Source organism: Myotis yumanensis, unplaced genomic scaffold, assembly GCF_028538775.1.
Source record: "Myotis yumanensis isolate MYYU_CA2020_CCGP unplaced genomic scaffold, mMyoYum1.0.hap1 SCAF_13, whole genome shotgun sequence".
Taxonomy (NCBI): domain Eukaryota; kingdom Metazoa; phylum Chordata; class Mammalia; order Chiroptera; family Vespertilionidae; genus Myotis; species Myotis yumanensis.
The window spans coordinates 38,969,142-38,996,892 of record NW_027223764.1 but is presented as its reverse complement, the minus strand read 5'-3'; the positions used below and the strand labels follow the sequence as shown (position 1 = coordinate 38,996,892).

Sequence of the window (27,751 nt, the reverse complement as noted above, 5' to 3'; positions counted from 1 at the left end):
TCCCAGAGCACTCATAGCATGTGTTATTCTATTATAGCAGTGATCATATTTAGCCAGTATTTCTCTTCCCACTGTGTTTTGAATCCTTAAAAGGATAGTTATGACATGTCTCATTTAATAAATGCTTTCCAAAGCTCTCTATCAACTGTAGTCCTTACATTATTTATTTTTATCCCTAAAACAAGAAATAATGCCATAGTATTATCTCTATTTCTCAGGTGAGTCAGTTTGCAAACAGCAACCAGCTACCTGGTAGAGCCAACATTTGAGCCCACATCTATTCAAACTCAGCCCAAATTTGTAAGTTCACCTTCAGAACTTCCAGTGCCTAATACCCTGATTTTACTCCCATAAATTATTTTATTTCTTATTATTTATTAGGCATGTTTTTATAACTTAAATATTATTCTTCCTTCAGTCTCCTTCCCAATTATTTATTTGAGAAATGCATACCTATTGAAATTCTTAATACGGGAGGAAGATTTTTAAACCTCCTTTACTTCCTTAAATTTTTGAAACAATGAATTTATTCCACATCTATTGTATTATTCAGAGTGAAACACACATTTAGTTTCATTAAAGGCAAGTTAAAAATGTTATGTGTGTATTTTGAGAAAATGTATCCATTTCTTAAATGCCAAAGTAAGGATTTAAAATATGTCAAATAAAACAGAATTCTGGTAAAAGGAAACAAACAAACAAAATTAGAACTTGATTAATTCTTTAGTTGCTGAGTTGCTGAATTGCTATATCCATCTCTTCGTGTTGGTAACACCAGTGCCACACTCGGAAAAAAAAAATGTAGGATTTATACCTCCTTCTCATCATTCTCATCATCAAATAATATTAAGTATCCATGAGATACAAGTCCCATTGAATTGACACAGTATGTATATACTGAATTAATTGTTAGGTAATTTAGTTCCTAGTAGTCAATTGAGTTTTGAAAGTTATATATTACCATTTGACTTAAAATTAAAATGCCATTAATATACACAAATATATACTGTCCTAGTTCCCTAGGGATGATTCTTTTCTAAAATACTTTCTCTTCTTTCCTCTGTCCTTGACAGTTTCATTCTCTCTGTTACCTTACTTGGTAGTGGCGGGCGGTGTGGGGCTGGGCTTTCTTACAGTTTTCTCATACAGCTTTCACTTGGGGGTTTCAATGGTAGAGAAATATATTATTTTTATTTGAGATCCCAAACCACTTACATCCGTGGGAGATAGAAAAATTGATGTCTCAAATCCTTTTATTAAATTGTAGTGAGAAAGCTGGAAAGCCCCTCAGTTTGGTTTTGTGCCTGACATCTTTCATACAGGTATTTATTAAAAAATACATATACCTTTAACTCCTGTTGGCCTCCCACTAAGTTCAAATTTTAGTTTTGCAGCTTCTAAGATTTTCTCATTTCTACATTGGCATGTTGGCTTCTTTAAAGTTTTTGCCTATCACCTAAGTGAAAGGGATGAGTTATTCCTCTGGACAGCAAAATAATACGGAAATAAATAAGATAGAGCCTGCTTAGGTATTTATATAGATATAAATGACAGTGTAATTTAAGTGAAAAATATCCCATATGAACATGTTAGAACATAAAAGGAAATTATTTAGCATAGCATTCAAGGCCTTCATGTCTTGTCCCTATATGTGTTTCTAGTTCCATCTTAAAATCATGCCTCTTTCATAGTCACCATAATCCAAGGGCAGAATCAAACCCAGTGGTGTGCAAAGCAGTAGTGGCAAAGTGTGATTGTCAATGGGTAGTTTATGTAAAACATTGGATTCTGTTACTTGGTACATAACCAAACAACATTAACACCAGATACACATGTCAATTTTTTATTGACGTCTTCAGAAAGCAGATCCTGAGATTGGGGCCTTACTACAGGCAGTTTATTTGGGAAGCGGAACCAAGAAGCAATTGTACGAGACCATGAAGGGTAAGAGAAAAGGCAGGGAAGGAGGAAAGGATATGCTATTGAGGTTGCCACTATAGGCAACAGGAGCTTAAGGACCACTGAGAAGGCATATAATGCCTTCCAGCATTGCCTGGCCAATGGAGGGAGGCTGGGGTTTTATCCAGCAACTCCCTTCCCAATTGGTTGAAGGTTGCTCCCAGTGGTGTTGACTCCTCAGAACTTCCAGCCCATTTGTACTTGGGCTGAGAATCTTACAGAGACTTGGAGCAGGCCCCGAGAAAGAATAACAGAGAAGCATGGAATGCATCAAGGTGGGATGTCTTCAGAGGACTTGGATCTGTTCCCCACAGCAAGAGCTGAAATCAGAGACAGGTGCAGAGGATGAGATGTAAAGCAGCAAGCACCTCTCATGTAGTCCGTAATCGTAGCTATGAATGTGATGGTAAATGATCAGGAATCAGCAAGTAGACAATACAGTGAGAAAATTGTGGTTTGGTTGCATGAATTGTGCTGTTTATTGTTTGCATGGCTTAAGATGCTCTCAAAACAAAAGATATTTTCCTGCCTGCTAACTGTGTGCTACCTCTTAAAGGCATCATTCTTGTCTAGCACAAGTCACCAATTTCTGTCCATTTTATTCTTTTTGTCTTAATTTGTTATTTTTGCCTAAAATTCTTTCCATTATCTTCATTGTACTCACTAAAATCTTATTTCAGTTCTCAATCTACCACTGTGTCCTAGTAACACTAGGTACTTGTGATATCCTGAGGATCCTTCTATTTTCTTTGCTTTTTATAGTCTCTATTCCTAGAATGTTATACTTCCTAATTCCTATTTAGCTTTTAAAATGGAATACATATATTTCATTCTTGCTAAAGCCGTGTTCACCATGATAATCAGTGTAAATTTTCTCATTCATTTTTTTGTTAAAGATACTCATCAAACTCTTTGTGTATTTCTCACTCCTGTCTTTTTCGCTCTGACATTCCTCAGGTTGCCTAGAAGGGTGCCTTGCCCTTAGGCAGCTCAAAATGCATTTGTTAATTTGAATGAATGTACAATTACAGAACAGAAGATTTATTGTGCTCATTATATTTGACATTCTATTATGTCAGGTAATTTTAGCCTCTTTTCCAACAGAATTTTGAAGACACTGGCATCGAACTTATTTGGAAGCTCATTTTCCAGTCCTAGTCTTGTCCTACTGAACACAATACCACACATATGTGGTACACCTTTTCTCATTTAATGTGTTATGTAGTTAGCAACATGCCTTACAAAATGCAAAAAAAAAATTGCTTCTAATTTGGTTTAGTTTTCTTTTTAAAATAATTTCGCCAAAGAGTTCATTTATTTATTCTGTAATTAAGAGTAAATTGGCTGTACCTTGAACCTCACCTTTGTAATATATTTTAACACTTGTGTATGGAATAAATGATTGATTTAATATCTGGGAAAATATAGTTGAAAACCTTAAAAAATGAAAAAAGAATAGGGAATAAAAACCATTAAAATAAAGATAAGACATAAGGTAGTATCACAGAGGGGAGAGGAACAGACCATAGCACATGTATGCAGCCCTGGAAGAAGATTGCTATAATTATTTAAGTATTTACAAAAATTGGCACAATGTGCGACAATTGTTATTCTCCATTTCCCTAGATTTTTTTGTATGATGATAGATCAAAATGTATTGTTTTTAAAGTACAAGAGAACAATTTGACTTTCTGCATGTAGTTGTAGATGGGAAAAACATCAAAGTCTTTTATATGAGAAACAATCCCTCTTTAAAACTGTCTTGATATAGTTCATACCAAGTCTTGCTTCTTCATGTCCCAAATTACTAAAAATAAGTTTATTCTTACTGTCTCTGCACCCATGTCTCCCATTTATTCTTCAAATCATAGCAAAAGGACTCCTGCTCCCACTTTTCCAGGATTACCCTCACTAAGTTTTCAGCAGGAACCTCTTAGTGGTCCAATCCAATAGACAAATCTTGGCTATTTTCATTTAACTTATCTTTAAAATTAGATTTAGAAACCTATTATCTTTTTGAAATCTCCTTGCTGCCAGTCTCCTAGTTAGTTTCCTTTATTATAATATTTAATGACTCACTTTTCCACTGGATTATAAAGAAACATGCAGTTCCACCTTGACATTTTTCACAACCTTGCTCTTGGTAGAAATGTAAAGAATGGTATTCAGAATATCTGTTGAATTGAATCAAATAGAAAAGAAGATTCAACAAGTTCACAATATGGGTATTATAATTGTGTTTGCTACAATAACTTTATCTTAAGAGCACTGACACAGAGATTTATTTGAAAGTTTCTCCTTTATATGTTCTTTGGTTGAGCCATGGACACAAACAGTGTGGTGATGGCCAGAGGGAGAGGGTGGGGCTGGGTGGAGGTGGGTAAAGGGGTTGAGGATGGTGGACATCTCCAAGAGTGTCAGCAATACATTTTTTAAAAGTTTCTCCTTTAGTTGTTTGGCCATTTGCTCTCATCATCGCAGGCTCTTTTTTAGGTTTTACTCTTTCATCTGCATGACTCCCATAAATGATACTATTTCTTTTTTTTAAATATATTTTTATTGATTTCAGAGAGGAAGGGAGAGGGAGAGAAAGATAGAAACATCAATGCCAAGAGAAAATCATTGATCGGCTGCCTCCTGCTGGGGATCAAGCCTGCAACCCAGGCACGTGCCCTGACCGGGAATTGAACCACTTGTGCCCTCCTGGTCCATAGGTGGACGCTTAACCACTGAGCTACACCGGCCTGGCAAATATGATTTCCTAGGATTTTATTTTCTAACATCTTCTCTCTGTGAGTATCTCTCTCTATGATCCTGTCCACCTCCTTGGCTTAAATTGCCTCCCATATGTTTGATGGCTTTCAAATGCACACCTGTAGTGCTGATCTTTTAGCTCTCCTTCAATATGTCCCGGTTACAAATGAGAGAAGAAAAGGATGAAGGGGAGAAACTGTTACTTAAAACGGTTCCCCTTCTGAGAGATTCCTTCTACTTTTATGTCTCCGGAACTAGTACTACTCGTAGTTCCCAGTTCAAGTGCTAACTTATGATTTCTTGCCTGACTTCCTCGGCTCACTCTTTATGGAAGTCAAAGACAGTGGTCATTCACTCTGTTTGCCTTGTAACCCCTTAGTACTCTACACCCTGTTCTAGGAAGTGCTCAGTAAATATTGATTAGTTGTCATTAGTGATTTGCCTTTCTGCATACTAAATAAAAATTTTCCTACAGCCTTTGTGAAATTGTTGGTAGCCGGAAAATTTCACAGTTCTGAGCAAGTTCGACTATCTTAGGCAGAGGTATTTTTCTCTCAGAAATCTATAATTATTATGGATTCATTTTTTCTAAATGAGAGAGAGAATGTACTCTTTTTTATGTAGCTACATCATTCAACCCCTTTAAAGTGTATTATTATATCTCATGTAATCCAAAACTAGGTTAAGTGTCTATTGGTTTTAAAAAAAAACACACCTAAAATATAATTTTCACAAAAGGCAAATTACAAATTTCCTGTTTAATAGGAATTCACTTCTATATTTTATTGTATAGAGATTATTAATGTAAATGAGGAGGTGATCAAAAAACTCTGGGGCATTCATAGTCATTGAAATTGTTAATGAAACATTTCATGATATTGTGATCCTTAAGGCTTCAATATTATATAGATTCCATTTATTAATTTTCTAATGCAGTTTTAAATTCCTGGAACTATCTGCTGAGTGGAGTAATTGCCTGATTGTCATTTATAAGCTTATACATAATCTAATTTAAAGGAACTAATTGTAGCAGAATGTTACACTTGTTTAATAATTTAAGGTGTGAGGGCAAGAACAATTAATGCAAATGAAGAAAATTGGACATCACACTCATTTATTATTCTCTTTGCTCTATTAATCTATTATCAACTGGCATAATCAGTGATCTAACTTGGTTTAATTACCATGAAGTCTACAATTTAGCTAATCAAAATTTATCAGTTCCTCCAACAAGCTAGAAAACATTTCATAATTTTGTAATTATGAAAATACATGATGTACAATGTTGTTTGTACATGTGCATAAACATTATAATAGGTCAATTTCTTGAAGGGAAAAATGAAGTATTATCACTTATAATCTGACTTCTGGGATAAATACAATTAAAGAAAAAATTAGTGACTTTTGCGAACAAGAGATCTATTGCTCAATGATATCTTCTTTAATATATGGCTTGTTTTAGCTTTGTAAGTGACATACATACACAGTCATAAATATGACTTTTGGGATTGTGCAAAAAATATATAAAATTTTGTAGCTACTGAGATTGTAAATCTACAAAATAAACTGAACTATTTCCTGATTTTTAAAAAAGCATGAATTTTCTGTTTCTTCTCAGCTCCGTAAGGCTATTATAGATCATGTGTCAGACTCCTTTCTGGATACGACAGTCCCACTTTTGGTTCTCATCGAAGCTGCCAAGAATGGTCGAGAAAAGGAAATAAAAGAATATGCTGCGATATTTCGTGAACACACCAACAGGCTTGTAGAAGTAAGTGTGCTAGAATTTTAACTATTCTACATATGGGAGAATGAGGCCTTCATTCCCCATTTACAATCAAATTATACTTAAATAACATCTAAGAACTTATTACCAATGAAGCAGAGTTGGGCCAAGGTAATATAGAGGTATATATGTCAAACTGTATAAACCATTCCTCGTTGGCTGGGAAAATGAGCAATTTATTTAGAAAGAGCTATGAAACTATAATCAATATTTTTAAATGACTTTTTTTTCAGAGCTACACAAATAAGCTGGTTAAATGCAGATACTTTGTTCTATCCTTACAAATATTTTTCCATTATAACTTAAAAGTATCAAATATTCTATCTCATGCTATTTTTTTCTACCATATTTTCATGGCTGTATTACTCCTTCAGCTTTTCAAATAATATTCCACTATATAACGTGACTATAGAACAAGAATGTAGAATATATAGGGGTAGAGAGTTCCAGAGTAATTAAGTACAGTTTAGTGGATTGGTCCATGTCTTAGTTGGGGCAAGAGAAGATGATAAAACTTAATTTCCTCCTACTTATAAAATGAAAACATTGAAATGCTCCATGATTTGGGAGACAGGGTGGCATATGTTCCAGGAACCATGAAGGGCTGGGTGATTCCCAGGAGACACATAATGGAGCCTGTTGTATTATGGGCATCAAAATGCAGTCACAGTATAAGAAAGAGCCTGACTGGGAGAATTTCCAACACCTGGTAATGTGACAGTCTTCACAGGGCTGGGAACCAGTGGCAGGAAGGGATAAATGTGATTGACCACATCCGTATACCAGAGAGATATACTGCTGCTGCCCATCAGTACGACTGTACCAATTGTGAAGGCTAGTGTCTATTGTCATTGTCAGTGCCCATGCCATACTGGTTTTTAAAGTTTTAGACTGTCACACCTTCCTAAACTGGCTATGAACACTGGTGTCATATGTGTTTCGGGGCCCAAATTGCTTGTAAACCTTGTGTTAGAAATAGTCACCATCTGGATTAGAATCACAGCTTTCGATATAGCATGTGCTAATATAGAGGGCTTTACCAACCTCTTTAATGTGGGTCCACTGGAAAGGGAGTTTCTAATGTGGCTAGCACTTGTACTATAAGTTCTCTGAATCCCAGCCTTCACATCTCAAAAATGCAAGGAGTTGATAAATAGATGATTGCTAAGAACACATCAGACCTAAATCTTCCCCACCTTCAACTTTGACATGTCCTTTGAACTTGCCAAGAATTCCATGAGGCAGGGCAAGGTTACAATTCCCCTTGGCCTCATATGGAAATAAAGGTACAAAATCCAAACCAAGTTAATTAGAGTCAGAGTTGATTTCCAGGTTTGCAATTTTTAATATATTCAATTATTTATCATTTACCTACTTTTATTTATTCCTTTTTATCTTTATTCCTCCAATATGTATTAACTATTTCAACAGGAAAGTGTTCCAAGTAAGAGAGCAGCACAGAGGGAGCAGGTGGTGAAAGGGACCCAACTGAGTGTAGCCCCCCAAGATTTGTAAAAGCTTTGACTAAAAATGTGTTCTCCAAGATGAGGGCATAAAAACAACTTTTTGGTGAAAAATTCTGAAAGTAAAAGTTAGTTTCTGCTAATAAAGTTGCATCCCTATTTCTATTTCTTAGTTGAGTGTTTCTATGAAATAGAATCTCATGAGGTGCTCAGTGAAGAAGGACTCTTGGATCACATAATTTGGGGAAAGAAAGTTTACTCTCTTGGATATTTTACATTTCTGAAAAATCTAGAGTTCAAGAGACATCTCTAATGTGTCAGGATTTCCCCAAATCAGTTTACTTAAGGAACTCTTTATTTCATTCACTTATTACTAAGTTAATGCTTTCAAGGAACTTTTGATAATGCTACCTTATTCTATGACCTAATAACGGTCTTTTGTTATGTAGGCAGAGCTTTTCGTGTCTGCTTTAAATGTTTAAGAGTTTTGGAAATTATGTGTTTTATGCAATTATTGAAAGAAAAGATTTTGGAATTTTGAGCTACTAAGAGACTGAGAATGAGTCTACTTTAACTCTGCAGGTCCCCTTAACACTTTTTAAGATTATGCTAGAATTGGAGTCTCCTGCTTCTATTTAGAAGCTGGTCTAAGTTCCATTTTCAGTTCCACTTAGCTTTTACTACCAAACAGATCATCCCCAAACTTAGTGTATTATTCATTCTCACACTGATCTGTGAGTTGACTGGGCAGAGCTGGGCTATTCTCACTTAGAGTCTCTCATGTTATTGCTATTAAATATTGGCTGGTGCCCTAGCTAGGTGGTTCAGTTGGTTGGAGCATCGTCCCATACACCAAAATGTTGTGGGTTCGATTCTAGATCAGGGCACTTACCTATATTGTGGGGTAGATTCTCAGTTCAGGCACCTACAGGAGGCAACCCTTTGATATTTCTCTTCTCTCCTCTCTCTCTCTCTCTCTCTCTCTCTTTCTCTCCCCCCCCCCTCCTCTCAGGGGAGGATATGCTGAGAATGTAGCCCTCTAAAGGTTTGACTAGGCTAGACATACAAGATGGCACATTCCCATAACTGAAAGTGCTGTTATCTGTCCTCTGGGAGCTTAGCTGTGGGTGGTGAGTGGAGCACCAATCCATGGTTCTGAGATGAGACGTCCTAAGAGCATGCCAGACCCAGAAAGTAGAAGCTGCCATTCTTTTAAGGCCTAGGACAGAAATTGACAGGGTTCCTCTGGGTTTTATTGGTCAAAGCAATCACAGAGCCTGCCCAAACACTAGGAGAGGGCAGCAGGTGCGGGCATGAGATGCCACTTCTCAATGGGAGGAATAACAATGGATTTGTGGCCACATTCAATCTAAGACTCTTCTCTGGGCTTCATTTTCTTTATCTATAAAGTAAAGTCTTTTTTAAAAAAGATAATAGCTAAGGCCACTACCAATTTCTAAACTTCCATGATCCAACAAATACTATTTAAAATGAGAGAATTCTATTTTCCTAAGAGAGAGATCCATAGGAGAAGATGAAAACGATTTTTAAGTATACGCTTGTACACTGTATTCTTATCAAAAAAGGAAACAAAAAGAACACTACATTTATCTTCCAGAAAAATGATTTTTGAAAGGAGATATCTAACCAAAACAACAGAGAAAAACCTTCATTGATTTATTACAAACATTGAGATAGAAGTGTCTGTGACAGTTGGGGAAATAGGAGAGCGTATACATATCCGTTTCAGAAGACATTCTGAGTTCACTTAGAGATGACTTACCATTCCTCCTGCCCTGTCCCCACTTCCTACCACCTCTCTAACACAGCCATGAGCACATACCCATCTTATTCCCAAGCTCGGCAATTTCACATAGCAGGGCAGAAAGTCTCAGATTCTAAATGGCTTCAAGAAAAAGCTATTTTCAACATGTCTGGGTTTTGATACCTCCACTATGTTTGTCAGAGAGATCTAAAATCAGTGAACTTGTTGAAGTAAACCTAAAATAGGAAAAAACAAAAAGTTCACTTTGAAAGAATTCCTATCAGATCTTTGAACAAAAACTCCATGCTGGTAAAAGAAACACTTTAGATAATGATTAATGTGTAACTTTTACAAAAAAAAAAAAAGATAGTAAAAGATGGAACTGAACACACAGCACAAAAACACCAACCATTAAGAAATTATGTGGGTAATAAGTAGAAAACCAAAAGGATTTGGTTGTTGGAGGGGAAAAAAGGGGGAATAAGGAGCAAACTGGCCAATAATTAGGCCTGAACATTCCTATTCTCTAGCAAAGTCATGTCTGAGGTCTCCTGTTATATTATCATATAGTTTGCATAAAATTATAAAATGATCATGGGTAGTACCAATAATTGGAGAACCTAGATCCTTGTGACTGATTTTATTTTGTTAGACTGAACTAAGGAGCTATTATGCAAAGCTACTCCCACTTTGAACATTTAAGTTACTCCGTATTTTTGGATCCACCAAACCACAGTGGGAAGGAGAAGCAGGGAACAAGAAGCTGGCATTTTGAAAGTCATCTTCGCTTAGTGATTAGCAATTAATAACAAATGTGCTCACTGAATTATTCTTCCGAGTACTTTGATCTTGCACACATGGTTACTTAGGGCACCATGAACTCGACTGGCTTTCATCAGTAATACCGATTAAACAGGAAGTTTAAAAATATTAATTTTATCTTAAAAATAAAAATATCCTGTAATTCTGGGGAGTAGGGTTTTTATGTTTTTTATCATCCTGAGCCTCCTTGAATGATGGCAGTCTTTACAGCTAGTGTCAAATAAATCTGTATTAAATGAAGGAACACATTTCTAACAGCAACTCAGTTCTCATTCTCTCTAAAAACTTGACTTTGGGGATTTCATAACTGGATTTGAGATATATGACTGAGCCTAATTATTTAGTGGAGTTCCTCCCTACCCTACTGCACATGGATATCTTAAAATTCTTCCTCACAGTGATTTAGCAGATGCCTTTGCCATTAATTATCAAGAGCAGGCACTATAAACCCTGCTCCAGTTTTTTGCCCAGGAGTTTGTGACAATTTAACAGCATCTTTAAAGGACTTTGCCCACTCTTAGAGGTATAATCTGTAACTTTAATGCGGTGATACAACTATTATTCAGAAGAATAATTGTCATTATATTCAACAAATGTATTATTGATTAGAAGAGTCATATAATAAATAATACATATTTCTCTAAAATTAATTTTAAAACTCCACTATTATTTTTGAATCACATTTTACTTTGTTCTCAGAAAAATCAGTTCATGCTGACACTACAGTTGCTACCAACTCCACCGGTAAAATCTCCAGTTTATCGCATGGATTTTAGCATGTTAATTATTATTAGCTCTGGCAGTGTTAATGATCTAGGCCTGAAAATGTTCTGTGAATTAAAGAAGTTTCTCTATGTGAAAAGCCAGCTTCGCCGGTGCTTTGACTTACTCATCAAAAATTCATCTGTGTTCGTGCACCTTATTTTAGTAAGTTTCATGGGAGCCTTTTATCAAAAAAGAACAAAAAGTGGGTGGACATTTAATTATAATACTTCCTTCCAACCTACAAAGCTGATTGTTCCCACTCACAGAATGGTGAGCCAGATTTAGCCAAGCCCCAGCACCAAGAGAAAGGGCTTTGGAGGGAGGGACTCTTGCTGTCTTGCAAAAGGTGCTTATTGCTCTCTGCTCTACTGATACCTTTGCCTGTTGACACATGCTGTTTAATGTCACACATTGCTTGAATTGATCATTGGCTATCAAATAAGGATATGCTCAGTTATCAGTAAATAAAGCTGTTGGAATCCCCTTCCATTTTTCCTCAGTCTCCCTTCACAAGAAATCAACAAACCCATACTTAGAGTTGTACACAAACCAGCAACTTTCTCAGTGAGCACCTTGGCAGCTCTCCTCTTTTGGTGGGAAAAGACCTTATAGCTAAGGCAGCAATGCCTTTGCTTATGTGGAATAGAGCCACAGGTGTGACTGCCCACTCCCTGGATTAGAAGCCCTCAGCATATTAATCCTCTTTCAGCCAAAAGATGTGATGAACATGATCCTTAAAAGCCTAGTGAGTGAACTTTCCACATTTTAGAGGTCTCTCTATAAATTTCCCATTCATGGTCTTTGGAGTACAGGAAAGGGGTAGTGTTACAATTACAGAAAAGTCAGAGACTTTCCACAATAATCACAATAATCAACAATAGATATATTTAAATATATATATATATATTATTGATTTCAGAGAGGAAGAGAGAGAGAAAGAAACATTAATGATGAGAGCGAATCATTGATTGGCTGCCTCCTGCATCTGCAAGCCCACACTGGAAATCGAGCCTGCAACCTGAGCATGTGCCCTGACCAAGAATGGAACTATGATCTCTTGGTTCATAGGTCAAAGCTCTCCTGCTGAGCCATGCCAGCAGGCAGGAATAGATAATTCTGAATGGAATATTAGTGTTTTGGGATTAAAAGGAGGGAAAAACGATATGGGATTAGAGTATTATGGGAATTCAGCATGAAGTAAGCAATATTTACATCAAACCTTGAAGGCTAGGCAGGAGTTGGATTTGAAAACTAGAACTCCAACTGGCGATAACAGTGTGCTCATTCCTGTGTTCCAGAAACAGTGGGAATGAAATCTAGATGGCTAAATTGGCTGAAGCATGAAGTGGAATAGAGGCAGTTGATAACAGCTTTGGATATTTGATTGCCAGGGTGAAGAGGTCAAGTTTCATCTTAGGGAACTGGATCCAGTAATGGAGTTGGAGAGATGCAGTTGCTTCTCACCAGGGAAGGGTTTACAAGGCAGTCATATTTTAAGAGAGTATGGGTATGGACTATTTTGCATTTGGATATAAAATGTTTTAACCCCCAACAATTGATTCGATCTCATGAGCACAGTCTGGCATTTAAAAAGGACTTAAAGTGCATTTAAAGTGTAACTTATCATCATGCATTAGAGAGAAGAAAATTAGTTTTAATCATGAAATTGGAACAGAAAAGCAAGTGCCTCATGACTTAATGGTACCAGATCGATGCTACCCATTAGAAATAAAAGGCAAACCACATACATAATTTAAAATTTTCTAATAGTCATACTAAAAAAAAGTAAAAATAAACAGGTGAAACTAATCTCAACAGTATGTTTTATTTAACCCAGTGTACCTCAAAGATTATTTTGACATATAATCGATATAAAAACTAATGAGATATCTTACATTTTTTTTGTACTTAGTCTTAGAAATCTGGTGTATATTTTATAGCCTGTCTTAATCTGGACTGCTCACATTCTAAGTGTATACTAGCCTTCTGTGGCTCGTGGCTATGTATTGGACTAGATAGATGATTAGCAAGTTGAGGACAGGAGTGTATTCATTCATTCATTTATTCATTTATGCAGCATTCAATAAATCATTGTTGAATTAATTAATATATAAACAAATGAAGTAGAATGTTTACTAATCCTATGGAAAATCTTTTTAAAAATTTTATTGATTTGATAGAGAGAAAAGGAGATAGAAAGAGAGAAAGAGAAAAGAAACATTGAATTGTTTTCCACTTTTTTATGTATTCATTGGTTGATTCTTGTATGTGCCCTGACCCCATCAAACACACAACCTTCACATATCAGAACAATGCTCTAACCAACTGAGCTACTCTACCAGGGCTAGAAAATCTTAAAGATGGTAAACAGCATGACTCATTGAGTGATGTGTGAAAAATAGAGACAGATTTGTGTTTGAATCCTGGCTTGATGTCCTTGGAAAAGTCATTTAATATCTCTTGTATGTATCTTGTAAAAGGCATACTCCATTGTAAAGTGAAGATAAGAGTAAGATCAGATGGGATGGCGGATTAGTGTACAAAATGCTACATGATGTGGACAGGATTGTTCAGTGAATATTAGTCTTCTTCCTTTTCCTCTATTTAGCATGTTGTTGTGTTTTCTTCAAAATTTTATTTGAGAAAAGGTCACTTGAATCTCCAATACTAATAAGCAATGGCATTTTCCTTTTGAAAGTTTGGTTTGATAAGATAATTTCAAATTTACTGTAGCTTTTGGATTTTTGTATTCAACTTCCAAAAATAGATAAAAGTGTTTTTAAAGAACATTAAAAGGCCAAAAGATGGCATGCGCAAAAGCTCCTGTAGGAATTATGTAGTCAAAATTTGACATACAATTAATTGGTGTGTGAAACGTCTCTGAAACCAAAAACTTCCCAAAGTTACTCTCCATGATGGTATTTGGCCAAGAGTTACTAAGTAAGCATGCCAGCTGACAGACAAGGAAACTGAGATCTAGAAGGCACACTTTGTTTTAATCACCAGTCTGATCATGGAATTGGGACTGATCTGTTCCTTTGAATCAGTCCACTATTCCATTCAATTAAAAAATATATAGTGAGTCCCTACAATGTGGTCTTTTGAGTTCATCTACACTGTTAAGACTTGGTTCCATTTATGGTTTTTGTTTTTTAAAAGAGAAGAGTTGCCGGGGCCGGTTTGGCTCAGTGGATGGAGCGTCAGCTTGCGGACTGAAAGGTCCCAGGTTCGATTCCGGTCAAGGGCATGTACCTGGGTTGCGGGCACATCCCCAGTAGGGAGTGTGCAGGAGGCAGCTGGTCAATGTTTCTTTCTCTCTCATCGATGTTTCTAACTCTCTATCTCTCTCCCTTCCTCTCTGTAAAAAATCAATAAAATATATTAAAAAAAAAAAAAGAGAAGAGTTCTAGTCTTCTGCTTAAGTGATTTTAGCAAATCACTAAACCTCTCTGCAATTCAATTTAATTATCTGTAAATGGAAAATGAGGGGTTAAATATCCTTCTCCATTTCTGGCATTCAAAATTCTAGGAACCAGAGAGTAGAGTTATTTGTTTTATGCATGTAAATAATATGGTCATACATGGAGGAGGCTGGTTAACCAGAAGTATTGGAAGACTGCGGCTTTTACAGACCTTACAGGACAAAAATAAGTTTTCTGGATCATAAAAAAAGAAAAACAAAGAAAGAAATTAAAGTCAAATATACAAAATATTTAGTAATCTGTATCAGCATCAGGCACAACACTTTCTACTTATTGCCCCATTACATCAATGCTCATGATGAACATTTTGCTGATTTGGAAACCTTGGCTAAAAGAAATTAAGCAGCTCTTCTAAGGTCAAGCAGCTAATAAATGGCAGAGTAGGGCAGCAGCTCGGTTCTAGCAATGTCAGAGATTGAAGGAATAAAGGTAGCACAATAGATCTAAGAATGGAGGAGCCCAAGTTTTATATATTTAATTACTTGATGAAGAGAGAAAAAACTTTTCTGAGAGCTTTTAGACAAGAGACCTGCTATTAAGTGGATCAAGCTGTGAAAGTTCCAAGAATCTCTAATCTTCCACTCTCCTTGCTATAGAAGTAGAAAGCCAGAAGCACACATAAACTCCTCTGGATGCGTTCTTTATCACTCTTAGGTATCTGCTTAGCTCATGCTTAGTGATTGGTTCAGGATGAAAGGCCTAAGTGAGATCAGTCATCATTTTCTGATGAGAAAGTCCAAGTAGTCCATTTGTAAGTTGATTGTTTATTTGAATCTTAGAATATATTTTGCCTTTTAATCGCTATTATGTATACTACTTTGCTTTCTTGGTTAGCTCTCCAAAACCTATTAGTTCCCTTATACAAGTTTAAAATTGCAGAGCATTTTATTAGGAGTATTCTTTCTAACCTAAAATGCATTTAGAGGTGTCCCTCCCCATCACTCAGTCCCCGCTCAGCCTGTTTTTCAGAGACTCCCCAAGGTAGAGGCAGAGAATTCAAGTGCTTACAGTGGGAGGACTAATCAGTGATGAGTGAAAAGGGCGTACTTGTGATGCAATGCAGAACCTAAGCGTACTTTAAGAGATGGACATCAACTCATCCTTGGTCAGTTGTTGCTGTGTTTGGATACAGGCTCTGTGTTGTCAGATAGAATTTCTTAAAAGAACCCAGAAATATAGATTTTAATATAAAAGTATACTGATTTCCAGTTGTAGATGGTTAAATCAATTTAAAACAAAATAAAAGCAAAAACACAGTCCCATCACTGTGCCAATACATAATGCCAAGGACCACTAGTTTTGCAATCTCTGCTCTAAGGTCAAGTTTTGGAAGACAAACTTCAGCAAGATGGATTTGTGTAAGATATTGGGATAAGATCTGCAGGATGTCTTATTAGTGAGAATCAGGCATTGTAGGTAGGTAGTAAAATGCAAGAAAGGAACTTGGGTTGGGGAAGTGGATTTCTTCCAGCTTTCTTTTCATAGTAGTTAACCTTGAAAGTGGAGGTGAATTTAAAAGGGTTAAGCACACAGAGAAAATGAACTTTTCCCTCTGATTTCCTCTGCTGTTTGCAAGGGTAGGAGTGCGAAGAGGTTAAAGGGGATCTTGCCAAAGGACCATTCTTATGTACATTAGGCCTGTTGAAAGCTACAGCTGTATATGTCCAGAAAAATCCCTTTCATAAGAAAATAGTTACGCTGGGCACTTTCTGCAAGATGAAAGTGTTAGATTTGATGCCTTTAAAGAAATTGTTCTGTTACTGAAAAATGAAGTCAAATTTACTCTGCATTCCATTGATCACTCTGTATAAAGAATAAGCAGCATGCAAAGAGACTTGGGTTTTCTAAATCACTTTGATATTTTTTTTTGAAATTTTTCATGGAGTGCCAAAAGAAAAGCAAAACATCCTTACAGGGCTTGACTTTTGTGCTTTGAATTAGCCCAGTAAATGACTACTACAAATTATCTTTCTTTTCCGCTATCTTTCACTTTAACTATCTCACTCTTTCACCACAACCATCGGCATGGTCAAATTATTACTCATTGTGTCAAAGGAGACTATCTAAGTTGGCCTTAATTTTTCTTTGCTAGCAACATGATGTCAAAAGAGCTTGCATCATGTTTGCAAAAAGCCATTTATTCCTCAAATATATGTATAAACAATCACACACACACACACACACACACACACACACACATTTAAAACAGGAGCTATGCTGGGTGCTGGAGTGAATTCAATCACAGACAGAAAAGATAGACTCTGCCCTATAGGAGCTTATCAACTAGGATCAGTGGTTGTCAGGAATTGGGGGAAGGGATGAATAGGTAGAACGCAGAGAATTGCTAGGACAATGGAAATATTCTGTAAGATACAATTATGATTGAAACAAGTCATTATACATTTGTCCAAGCCCTTAGAATAAAACACCAAGAGTGAACCATAATGCAAACCCTGGTTAATCTGGTCATTTTTAGGATATGGCATGTCAATGTAGATTCATCAGTCATAACAAAGGCACCATTCTGTGCAGGATGTTGATAGTGAGTGATTTATGCCTGTGTGAGGATAGGAAGTATTTGAGAAATCTCTGTACTTTGCACTCAGTTTTACTGTGAATCTAAAAGTTCTCTAAAACTAAACTTTATCAATTAATTATTTTGTTAATTATTACTTTACTAGAGGCCCAGTGCACAAAAATTTGTGCACTTGGTGAGGGGGTTCCTCAGCCCGACCTGTGCTCTCTCGCAGTCTGGGACCCCTCCAGGGATGATCACCTGCTGGCTTAGGCCTGCTCCCCGGGGGATTGGGCCTAAGCTGGCAATCAGATATCCCTCTGGAAGCCTGGCAGCCCTCAGGGGATGTCCACTTGCCTGCAGGGAGCAGACCTAAGCTGCAGTCGGACGTCCTTAGCACTGCTGAGGCGGCAGGAGAGTCTCCCACCACCACCGCTGTACTGGCAGCCATCAGCCTGGCTTGTGGATGAGCAGAGCTCCCCTCTGTGGGAGCACACTGACCACCAGAGGGCAGCTCCTGCATTGAGCATCTGCCCCCTGGTGGTCAGTGTGTGTCATAGTGACCAGTCATTCCCAGTCTTTCTGCTGTTAGGGTCAGTTTGCATATTACCCTTTTACTATATAGGACAGAGGCCTGGTGCATGGGTGGGGACCGGCTGGTTAGCCCTGAAGGGTGTCCCGGATCAGGGTGGGGGTCCCGCTGGGGTGCCTGGCCAGACTGGATAAGGGGCGATGGCTGTTTGCAGCTGGTCACAACCCCTTTAGGGTGGGGGTCTGCCGGGAGCCGGTCCATCCTTGCTGTTTCAAGGAACCTGGCATATATGGCATACTGTTCTTAATATGTTTGCTCCCCTTGGCGCTATGTGTTTTAACCAAGGTCACCTCTCCGAGAAAGGTTGTTTCCCCAGGTAGGGATTTTTCCCTGGAGTTAGGGAGGAGATAAAACCCCTTAACTAAGTGCCAGGCGGGTAGTTAATCACTTTAACTACAAACAATCACGCTTAAGCTATATAATCTTTATTCCCTGGAATGGAGATAAGAAATTGATAGGATTAAAATCAACTGGTATAAATACAGATGTAACAAGACAACAAAAACAGAACCTAGCGAGAGAACCTGGCTGAAGAACCTAGCCAGAGAACATGGCAAAAGATCCTGGACAGAACCTGGCTACAGAACTTCACTGGAGAACCTAGACAGAACATGGCAAAAGAACCTGGATAGAACCTGGCTAAAGAACCTGGTGACTGAACCTGGCTGGAGAACCTGGAGAACCTGGCTGGAGAACCTAGCGAGAGAACATGGCACCAGAACTTGGTTGGAGATCCTGACCAGAACTTGGTTGGAGTTCCTAACCAGAACTTCGCTGGAGATCCTGGAGGGAGAACCTCACTATGCTGATGAACTGAAACCAGTTTCCATGTCATTCTTTCTTTGCCGACTCCGTCCACACCTTTGGGGACCCCTGGACCCGCTGGGGTTGGACCCCAACATATGGCATTTGCCGGGAGCCGGTCCATCCTTGCTGTTTCAAGGGACCTGGCATATATGGCATACTGTTCTTAATATGTTTGCTCACCTTCTTGGTGCTATGTGTTTTAACCAAGGTCTCCTCTCCGAGAAAGGTTGTTTTCCCAGGTAGGGATTTTTCCCTGAAGTTAAGGAGGGGATAAAACCTCTTAACTAAGTGCCAGGCGGGTAGTTAATCACTTTAACTACAAACAATCACCCTTAAGCTACATAATCTTTACTCCCTGGAATGGAGATAAGAAACGCCCTAACCTTTGCAATAGAAATTGACAGGATTAAAATCAACTGGTATAAATACAGATGTAACAAGACAACAAGACAGAGAACCTAGAGACAGAACCTAGCAAGAGGACAGAACCTAGAGACAGGACTTGGCTGGAGATCCTACACAGAGCCTAGAGACAGAACCTAGCGGGAGAACCTGGCTGAAGAACCTAGAGACAGGACTTGGCTGGAGATCCTACACAGAACCTAGACACAGAACCTAGAGACAGGACTTGGCTGAAGATTCTAAACAGAACCTAGAGAGAGAACCTAGCAAGAGAGCATGGCAGGGGATCCTGGACAGAACCTAGCTACAGAACTTCGCTGGAGAACCTAGACAGAACATGGCAAAAGAACCTGGATAGAACCTGGCTGGAGAACCTGGCTAAAGAACCTGGCGACTGAACCTGGTTGGAGAACCTGGAGAACCTGGCTGGAGAACCTAGCAAGAGAACATGGCTACAGAACCTGGCTGGAGATTCTGACCAGAACTTGGCTGGATCCTAACCAGAACTTCGCTGGAGACCAGAACTCGGCTGGAGTTCCTGGCTTGAGATCCTGGAGGGAGAACCTCGCTATGCTGATCAACTGAACGCTGACCCCGTGCCATTCCTTCTTCGCCGACTCCGTCCACACCTTTGGGGACCCCTGGACCTGCTGGGGCAGGACCCCAGCAGGGGTCCCCACTGGGGTGCCGGGCCAGTCTGGGTGAGGGGCTGAGGGCCGTTTTCAGGCTGGTTGGCGACTGAAGCTTCCAACCTCTCCTTTTTTCTTTTTTCTTTTTATTCTGGGATTTATTTACCTTCTATAATTGAAACTTTGTTGCCGTTACTGGAGCTGAGAGCCAGGCTCCTGCTTGCTCCAGCTCTGTGGCCACAGCCTGCTGAAAGCAGGTATCTGGGGTTTGTTTAGCTTCTATAATTGAAACTTTGTTGCTTTCGGAGCGCAGAGCCAGGCTGGGGCAGGCGGGGAACCTTGGCTTCCTCCATCACTGGAGCAAGCAAGCCTCCTGCTCACTTCAGCTGCGTGGCTGCCGGCCGCCGTCTTGGTTGGGTTAATTTGCATATCACGCTGATTAGCCAATGGGAGGCATAGCAAAGGTACGGTCAATTACCATGTTTGTCTATTATTAGAAAGGATTAATTTTTAGAGTTTTATAAAAATGAAAATACCATGGTATGAAGAACATCTAAGATAATGTCTTATTGGTGAACATAATCATGTGCCTCTGATCAACAGCTGATTAAAATTATTTCAATGTCTTAATATAAACTCTATAGCCAGAATCTCCAGGATATTAATTAGACAAGAGCTATAGTGCATCTGTCACCCAGCAGCCAATCAGACATAAAATATACCCCGGAAAGCAGCCACAAGAGGACATTTACACTCAAATTAGCAGATTTATCTGATTTCAAAAATTCAACTGTTTTTAGCAATACTGGCAAGGACCAGAGGAGAAACATTAAAGCAGTCGTCTTTTTTAAAAAAGATGACCTTGAAGTCAGAGAAAATAGCTATGGGATTGCTTTATGAGCTTGGAGACACACACATAGATCTGACATTGCTGTTTTACATATGCTGGGAGAGTTAGAAGGCTTTTAATCCCCAGATGCATACATTTTATGTTATCATACTTTTCTAATTTCCCAACCCCTTACATTAGCTTTTCTTGCTTAGTTTTGGCATGAGGTGATGCTGATGCCTTTGATGCCAAAGAAGAGTCGATGAGCTTTGTGGCAAGACCTGCCAGCAGGAAGCACAGTCAGCAGATTTGTAAAATAAATGGACTGTCACCATCCATTATTCTGTTTAGAAATCTGAACTGTTGTCAGTATATGCATCCCATTTGACCCAGAAGCTCATGTCAGTGGGGGGGCTGGGGGAGGAGGGGAATCCCCTCATTCTGTACCTAATTTTATTATTTTTATCATTGTTATAAACCTGTGTGTTCCGCAAGAGGAAGATGGATGAGGAAAAGCATAGGGATCACCCAAGATGCATCTGTTTCTATGCTTGTTTCTAAGATACCTTCCTATCTAAGCATCGTAAAAGAACAACCCACACTAGAGTAGTTATTCATCACAAGTGTAGGCGTCCCCTTTTTTAGAGTCCTGTTTTCTAAATTTTCCAGTATAGGAAAAGCACATTTCCATGACAATCCGGAATGTCACTTCTGGAATTTGTGGTCAGTCTCAGACATTTCGACAGGGAGCTGATAGTAAAGGTGAGACCTGAGATGTGACTGGCAGGTAGCTACATGATGGTGTGCAGATCAGTTTTCCATAATTCAGTCTGTGTTCAGAAGCTCCCTGCTGAATGGGAGGACTGTAGTGCTACAGTGAGAGTGTGACCCTCCAGAGAATTGTACACAAGCTAGAGAGGTCTCAGGGCTTCTGGGTGTGATCACTTACATCAATGTGGATTTAGCAACTTCCTACTCATCACATGGCCATGATTAACCACTCAGTCCTGAAGAATTTCCAGCTCATTTATTATTTTTTTAAGAGTAGGAATGATTTTTTTTACCTTGTTACCAGACTGAATACCTTCTCTCTCCAAGATGAGGACCACAGAAGGAAAAATTCAAATATTAAGGCCCAAGACGATAGATACTTTCTAAGCCTGTAAGCAACATTCAAGTACTTTAAAATAAAAACATTTTAATTAGGTTCTGTTCCTGGCTGTGCCACTAGACTGTGGACTTTATGCTTTTGGGTAAGTCATCGTCCAACAGCATTTTATTTCTGTTGAACCTTCTATCTTCATTATTTTAATGAATGGAGTATTTTTTCCCCCTTGGATAATTATTTGAGATTATTGACCAAAAATGTGTGAAACATGTAATGAATAACCCCTTCGACCATTCACAACTCCATGACCCTGTCTGTCCAGCATGTAAACACACACCACAATGCATCCACCTTCAGCGACATGTAAGAGGAAGGTGTTTAAGGTTGTGGGAACAAACTTTTAAAGATTAACTCCACAGGGATGAAAACAGTTGTGCCAAATTTGACCCCCATGGAGAGCCAAGGGAGGTCTCACTTTAGACTCTCTTGACCTCTGTTTTTATGTGGAGAGAGACATTGAATATACCTTATGGCAGTGACTGAACTTTGTGATTCAGTTTCCTCAAATGCAAAATGAGGCTAATACTACCTCACAGGGTATTGTGAAGATAAAATTACATGGTTAATGTGCCAGGATTTAGAAAAGAAAAAAAAATGCAGATAATTCTTATAGTAATAGCTATCCTGTGCAAGTGCTTTTGTGTGCCAGACAATGTAACAAGCATTATCTCATTTAGATATTATGTGCCTCCTTTTATAGAAAAGGCAGGTTAAGAATGGTCAATAAGCTTACCAATGTCATTCAGTGAGAAGATGCCAGAGCAGGATGGTGTGCACAGGTCTGAATGGATTCAAAGCCCATAATTTTTTTTTTCCATTGTACCATTATAAAATATCCTTTTTTGTCTTGACAAATAATTTTGGCCTTGAAATCTATTTTCTCATATTACCTGCGAATGTATGTTAGCATGTAAAATGACAAAATCCACTTTATTACATCTGGTTGAACAGAAGGAGACAGACAGAAGAGCCTGACAGAACCTGTGGGCTGCATTCTGATTTTGCAAATAGGAAAATGAAGGAACATGCCTAAGGCATGCAAATAGTTGGTACAAGGGTGATTTACCAGAGCCCCCTATTTTTAATACCATTAATATGGTTTATAATCTCATGACTTTTCATAGAGTAATATTGTGTCTTGTCTCTTTAGCTAAGAATATCAGCACCTACATTTCTAGCTCTGTGCAGGATCAGATCCTCCACATGTAGGGCGTACAGTGGTCATTCTATAACTGTCAACTGAATGGATAAATAAATAAATGTGACCACCTATGAAGTGCATCCTTCAGAATCAGGCTTGGCTTTTAAAGGCTGGTGAGCTGACACTCTCGTTCTTCAGATATTTTGTGCATCTTAACAATGTGTTTCTAAATGGTAGAGTTAATGCCAGCAGATGAACTTGTTCGCTGATGTGATTTTTATCAAGTTTACCGGTTGGCCTTAAGCAGTTGTAAAATAACCAAATAGGAGGTAAATCTGGACTTTCCCATCAAGTTGAAAATATTTAGAGTCTAGCCCGGCCAGTGTTATTCAGTGGTTGAGTACTGGCCTATGTGCCAGGAGATCACGGTTTGATTCCTGGTCAGGGCACATGCCTGGGTTATAGGTTCGATCCCCAGTGATTCTCTCTTGTCATTGATGTTTCTATCTCTCCCTCTGTCTTCCTCTCTGAAATCAATAAAATTATATTTAAAAAATATTTAGAGTCTAGGTTGATATTTCTGCAGATGCCAGACTTGCAAAGGCTTGAAACTTGAGGTTAACAAAATACATGCTGCACTGGTAGGAGGGTCACAGACCTTGTAGTGACTGATCACTAGGTACATGCTGAGGGCAGAGCTGACTGTGAACAGGTGACTGAGTTTGTGCCAATCCATATGAAATAAGGAAGCCAGGGTTTTAAATAGTTACGCTTGGCTTTTAAAGAGCTATTGTGTGTTAGTGTGCTTAAAAGAATTTAACACTTAGATTTGAAGTGAGATATTTCAGAGGTCATTAAACAATTACTTGGGGGTCATGACTCCTGAAATACTTTATTGTAGTCCATTGTTCTCATTATAAAGAAACCCTTAAAGACATAGTGGGTACACCTCAGATTCAAGAGTAAACTCAAGTGAAAAGTTTCATTTATTAAAATACAAAAGAAGCTTAATTACACTGATTCTTCTCTATGTCATTTGGTAAGTATTTTATTTTGGCCTCATGTGGTAGGTAATAACCCCATTTTATGAAATGGTATTTGAAATTTTAAAGTAACTAAACTAGCCAATTATATGCTAACATAAAGCCAATTTTTAAAAACATAAGTGCAAAGCAAACAACTTTTCTCTACTAATCGTTGAGTAGCCAATAACCATTAGATTACTACTAGAAAGAGATGCTATGGGACAGTAAATAGAAAGAAAGGGGCACTGAGTCTTAACACAAATATCTTCTCCTCGCCTACTCTCACTAACTAGCTGCTTGAGCTTGGCAAAGTGTTAACCATGCCATTCAGGAAAGAGGTGGCAATAGATTGTCCATAAGGTGCTTCTTGCACTATACTTCTATCACCTCATTCTATGATCTAGGGGAAAAGATCATATGCAAATGACATAATTTTATGTTCTCCGTAATAAACGACTTAATTATTCAAAGGAATAGTATTTTTGACCAATTCAAAGAAATGGAATCTGTACAAAGAAGAGCTAAATAAACAAACAGACAAACAAGCCTCTCATAACACAATTTCCTGATCAGTACTTGGTGTATCCAGATTGTAAAAACTAGGTAAGTGATTCAAAGCTTCCCTCCCCCTCTCCCCCAGCATGGGATCTTTCCTTTTAAAAGAGAAAGGCTTTACAGAATAACCCTGCTGTGGGACAGCAGTCACCTGTGCAGAGACTGCAGCCCTCCCACCTACAATTTACTCTCTCCCTTCTGCCTTTCCTCTGTCTCCTCCTCCTCCTTTCTAGAGCTCCCATCTTCACTCTCTCTGAATGCATTCTTCCTGTACAATTTTCTCTTTTATCAACAACTAGAAGCACCTCATGCCAGACATTTTATGATCCAATTGAGTGTATTACAGTTTCCCTTACAGCAGAAATAGAAAAGTCATTTAGTATCTCTCCAACATGGCTCTAGTATCTGTCTCAGATTAACCACAAGATGTCTCTTTTTTTTTCCCCCAGAAAGTATTTACAAAATCTCTTAAATGGAGTTGAAATACATAAAAGGAAACTTTTACATGCAAGTAAAAATCCATGTCTGATGACTTTATTAGTTTTATTTGTAGAGGTCTGTCCTCTTAGAGATTAGTAATTACTCTGTATTTGACCAGATACAATAATGCATATTCACATTTTAGATGTCTGAAGCTATCTCATGACCTAGGTTTATCCGTGTGGAGACATACATCTTATTTTACCAATATAACCAGCCGGGGGGGGAGGGGGGGGGTGGTGGTGCTCGGGTCCTTCCGGCCCTTTGGTGCTCCCCTGACCATACCTATAGGTAAACGCACCTTGGCCAGTGTGTTGGGTCATCCTGGATCTTCTGTTCCATAATTTAATTCTATACCCCTTCATTTCATATCAATGGAAAGGAGTGATTCTGGTCTTCCATATTATTATTCCTAATTCACGAGTAAATGGTAGAAAACTAGAGACAGGGGAAGTGGTATAAAATGCAAGTCTACTATTCAAACAGTAAAATAAAACAGGCAAGAATAACATATATTCCAAATACTTTATATGTAGAGATATTGACTCATGAGTAGGTGAAAATGAGAAAGAAAACATAATTGAGAGCATGAAAAAAGGACCCTTCGGTCTTGCTAATTAAATATTTTCTTTATGTATAAGGGAACCTTGCTAGGCAGGCAATATAATATAACAGAGGCCACAGAAACACTCATCCAACATGTAGAGTAGAACTCATGCATTACGTAGTGAGTTGTGTTACATTGTCCTGAAGATCTCTTGCAGCTCTGAAAATCTGAATTTGTGTATTTGTAGTCAATGGTTTAAATGGCCATTGAAAATGGAAATTAGCCCTAACCGGTTTGGCTCAATGGGTAGAGCATCGGCCTTCGGACTCAAGGGTCCCAGGTTCAATTCCGGTCAAGGGCATGTACCTTGGTTGCGGGCACATCCCCAGTGGGGAGTGTGCAGGAGGCAGCTGATCGATGTTTCTCTCTCATCGATGTTTCTAACTCTTTATCCCTCTCCCTTTCTCTCTGTAAAAAATCAATAAAATATATTTAAAAAGAAAATGGAAATTACCCTTCTCCATCTGGTGCTATACAACCCACTCCGCTGCGGCCTCCCCTCACTCTTCCTGGTATTAGACATTTTCTCCCACGATACTCACAAAGTACTTTGAAAATATATTTGGAGTTTGCAGTTGTACTTACTTGCCCTGTACACAGTGATGGATTTGTGTTTCCCGGGCCTTGAAAATTTGTTTATGCTGTTCCTTCCTCTCTACGTGGTTATTCCCCATCAGGACCTGTAAAAAGACTGCCTTCCTTTAGAGATTGAGAGCTAGAAGCCTTCGTTTCTCTACATCAGAGGACATTGCTTTCACTTTCTAACTCTGCTGAGATGTCCTTTAAAAAATTTAATCATAATGTATCTTGTACTACAGCAGAGGCCTCCAAACTGTAATGTGCATAAAAATCACCTGGAGAGCTTTTAAAAAGTTTCCTTGGAGGATTTGTGAAGCAAATCCTTTGTCTCAATATTTTTATCCCTCAGAAAATGTTATTTGCAATGTTAATGATTATCTTAAATTTAACCCCCGAGGAAGAAAACAGTGCAATTACAAATTTAAAAAAATTAATCTAAATAAAATAAAATAAAAAACTACACACCGAGAAAGAAAAGAAATAAAATCTGAAAGGAAATAAAAATGTTAGCAGTATTTGTGTTGGGAACGAGAGAGGATATTTGTTTTTCTTCTTTTTTATTTTCAATTTTTAAAAAATTACATATCTTGGTTGAATATAATAAGAAAGGTTATTAAAGAATATACATGAGTTTGTTGAGGGAACAAAGGCAGATAGATGGTTTGTCAAAGGAGGTTGCTTTGAATGCGAGTCTGTGAGTGCCGTGGGGAATTAGAGGGAAATTGCTCCTCCTTCTCTAAGACAATTTACAGAAAGAGCAGGGCCCAGCTTTCTCTCTGTGCAGCTGCCCCACTTCAAGCTCACAGCGGCCTGGTAGACCCTTTGTTGAGTGAATGAACAAATGCCCTGCCTAGCTGACTCAGATCTGTGGCACAGTTGGCACGGACAACTTCTCCAAGCCCCCTGCTGTCAGAGCAAAGGGGGAGAGGAACCTGGGCAAATTAGAATCAAGTCTCTCCCCTGAAGTGAAATCCCAGATGTTACAAGCTGTTGTTAGGAACTTTACTTAAATTTAATCTGGTAGCACGGTGTTTGCTATTAGTAGCTGGAGCATGAGTTAATTTCTGAGCTTTGCCAAGTCACTTTGAAGGAACGACTGTTTCCAATATACTTGGAAACGTACTTTAAAGCTCATTGGATCCGAGCCAACAGGAAAGCTCAGCGCTCTCTGCAGGAACATACCCTTCCATGTGCTTTAGTTCGCAATGTCATCATGAAATGCCTCTTTCCTAACATAGATTAACCTTGATAACCAACTGTTGGGAGCCAAGTGCCAAGTGTGTTCACTTTTTTTTTTTTTTGGCCTTTTACATGGGAAAGTGTGTGTAATATACCATGATAAAGCAATTAGATAATTATTGTTTTTAGCTAGAGATAACATGGCTTATGTTTTACTCTAGCTCAGAAAGCTAAGTTAAAAGTTTATCATCAAACTGTCTTGTTAATATTCATTTAAATTTGGTGAGTTTTATAAAAAAAAAATGTAAGCACTTAGCTAATTAACAGCTTTAGCAGCAATTTACAGATAAAATGGAGAATGGAAGCTTACGTGCCAGGGTTATGTTCAAATCCCACATTTAAAGGAAAGATGGAAGGAAGAAAGGAAGGAGGATAAAAGGAAGAAAG

At 38.3% G+C, this 27,751-nt stretch overlaps 1 protein-coding gene across 5 annotated transcripts in view; it reads left to right on the top strand.

The window, feature by feature from the left end:
- The window catches only part of CTNNA3 (catenin alpha 3), a 1,374,069-nt gene that overhangs the window by 699,249 nt on the left and 647,069 nt on the right, over positions 1 to 27,751 (top strand). For all 5 annotated transcript variants that reach the window (XM_070432843.1, XM_070432842.1, XM_070432840.1 and 2 more), the window contains exon 9: positions 6,332 to 6,484. In XM_070432843.1, coding sequence (XP_070288944.1) covers positions 6,332 to 6,484 — 153 coding nt within the window. The remainder of the gene's footprint in view (positions 1 to 6,331; positions 6,485 to 27,751) is intronic.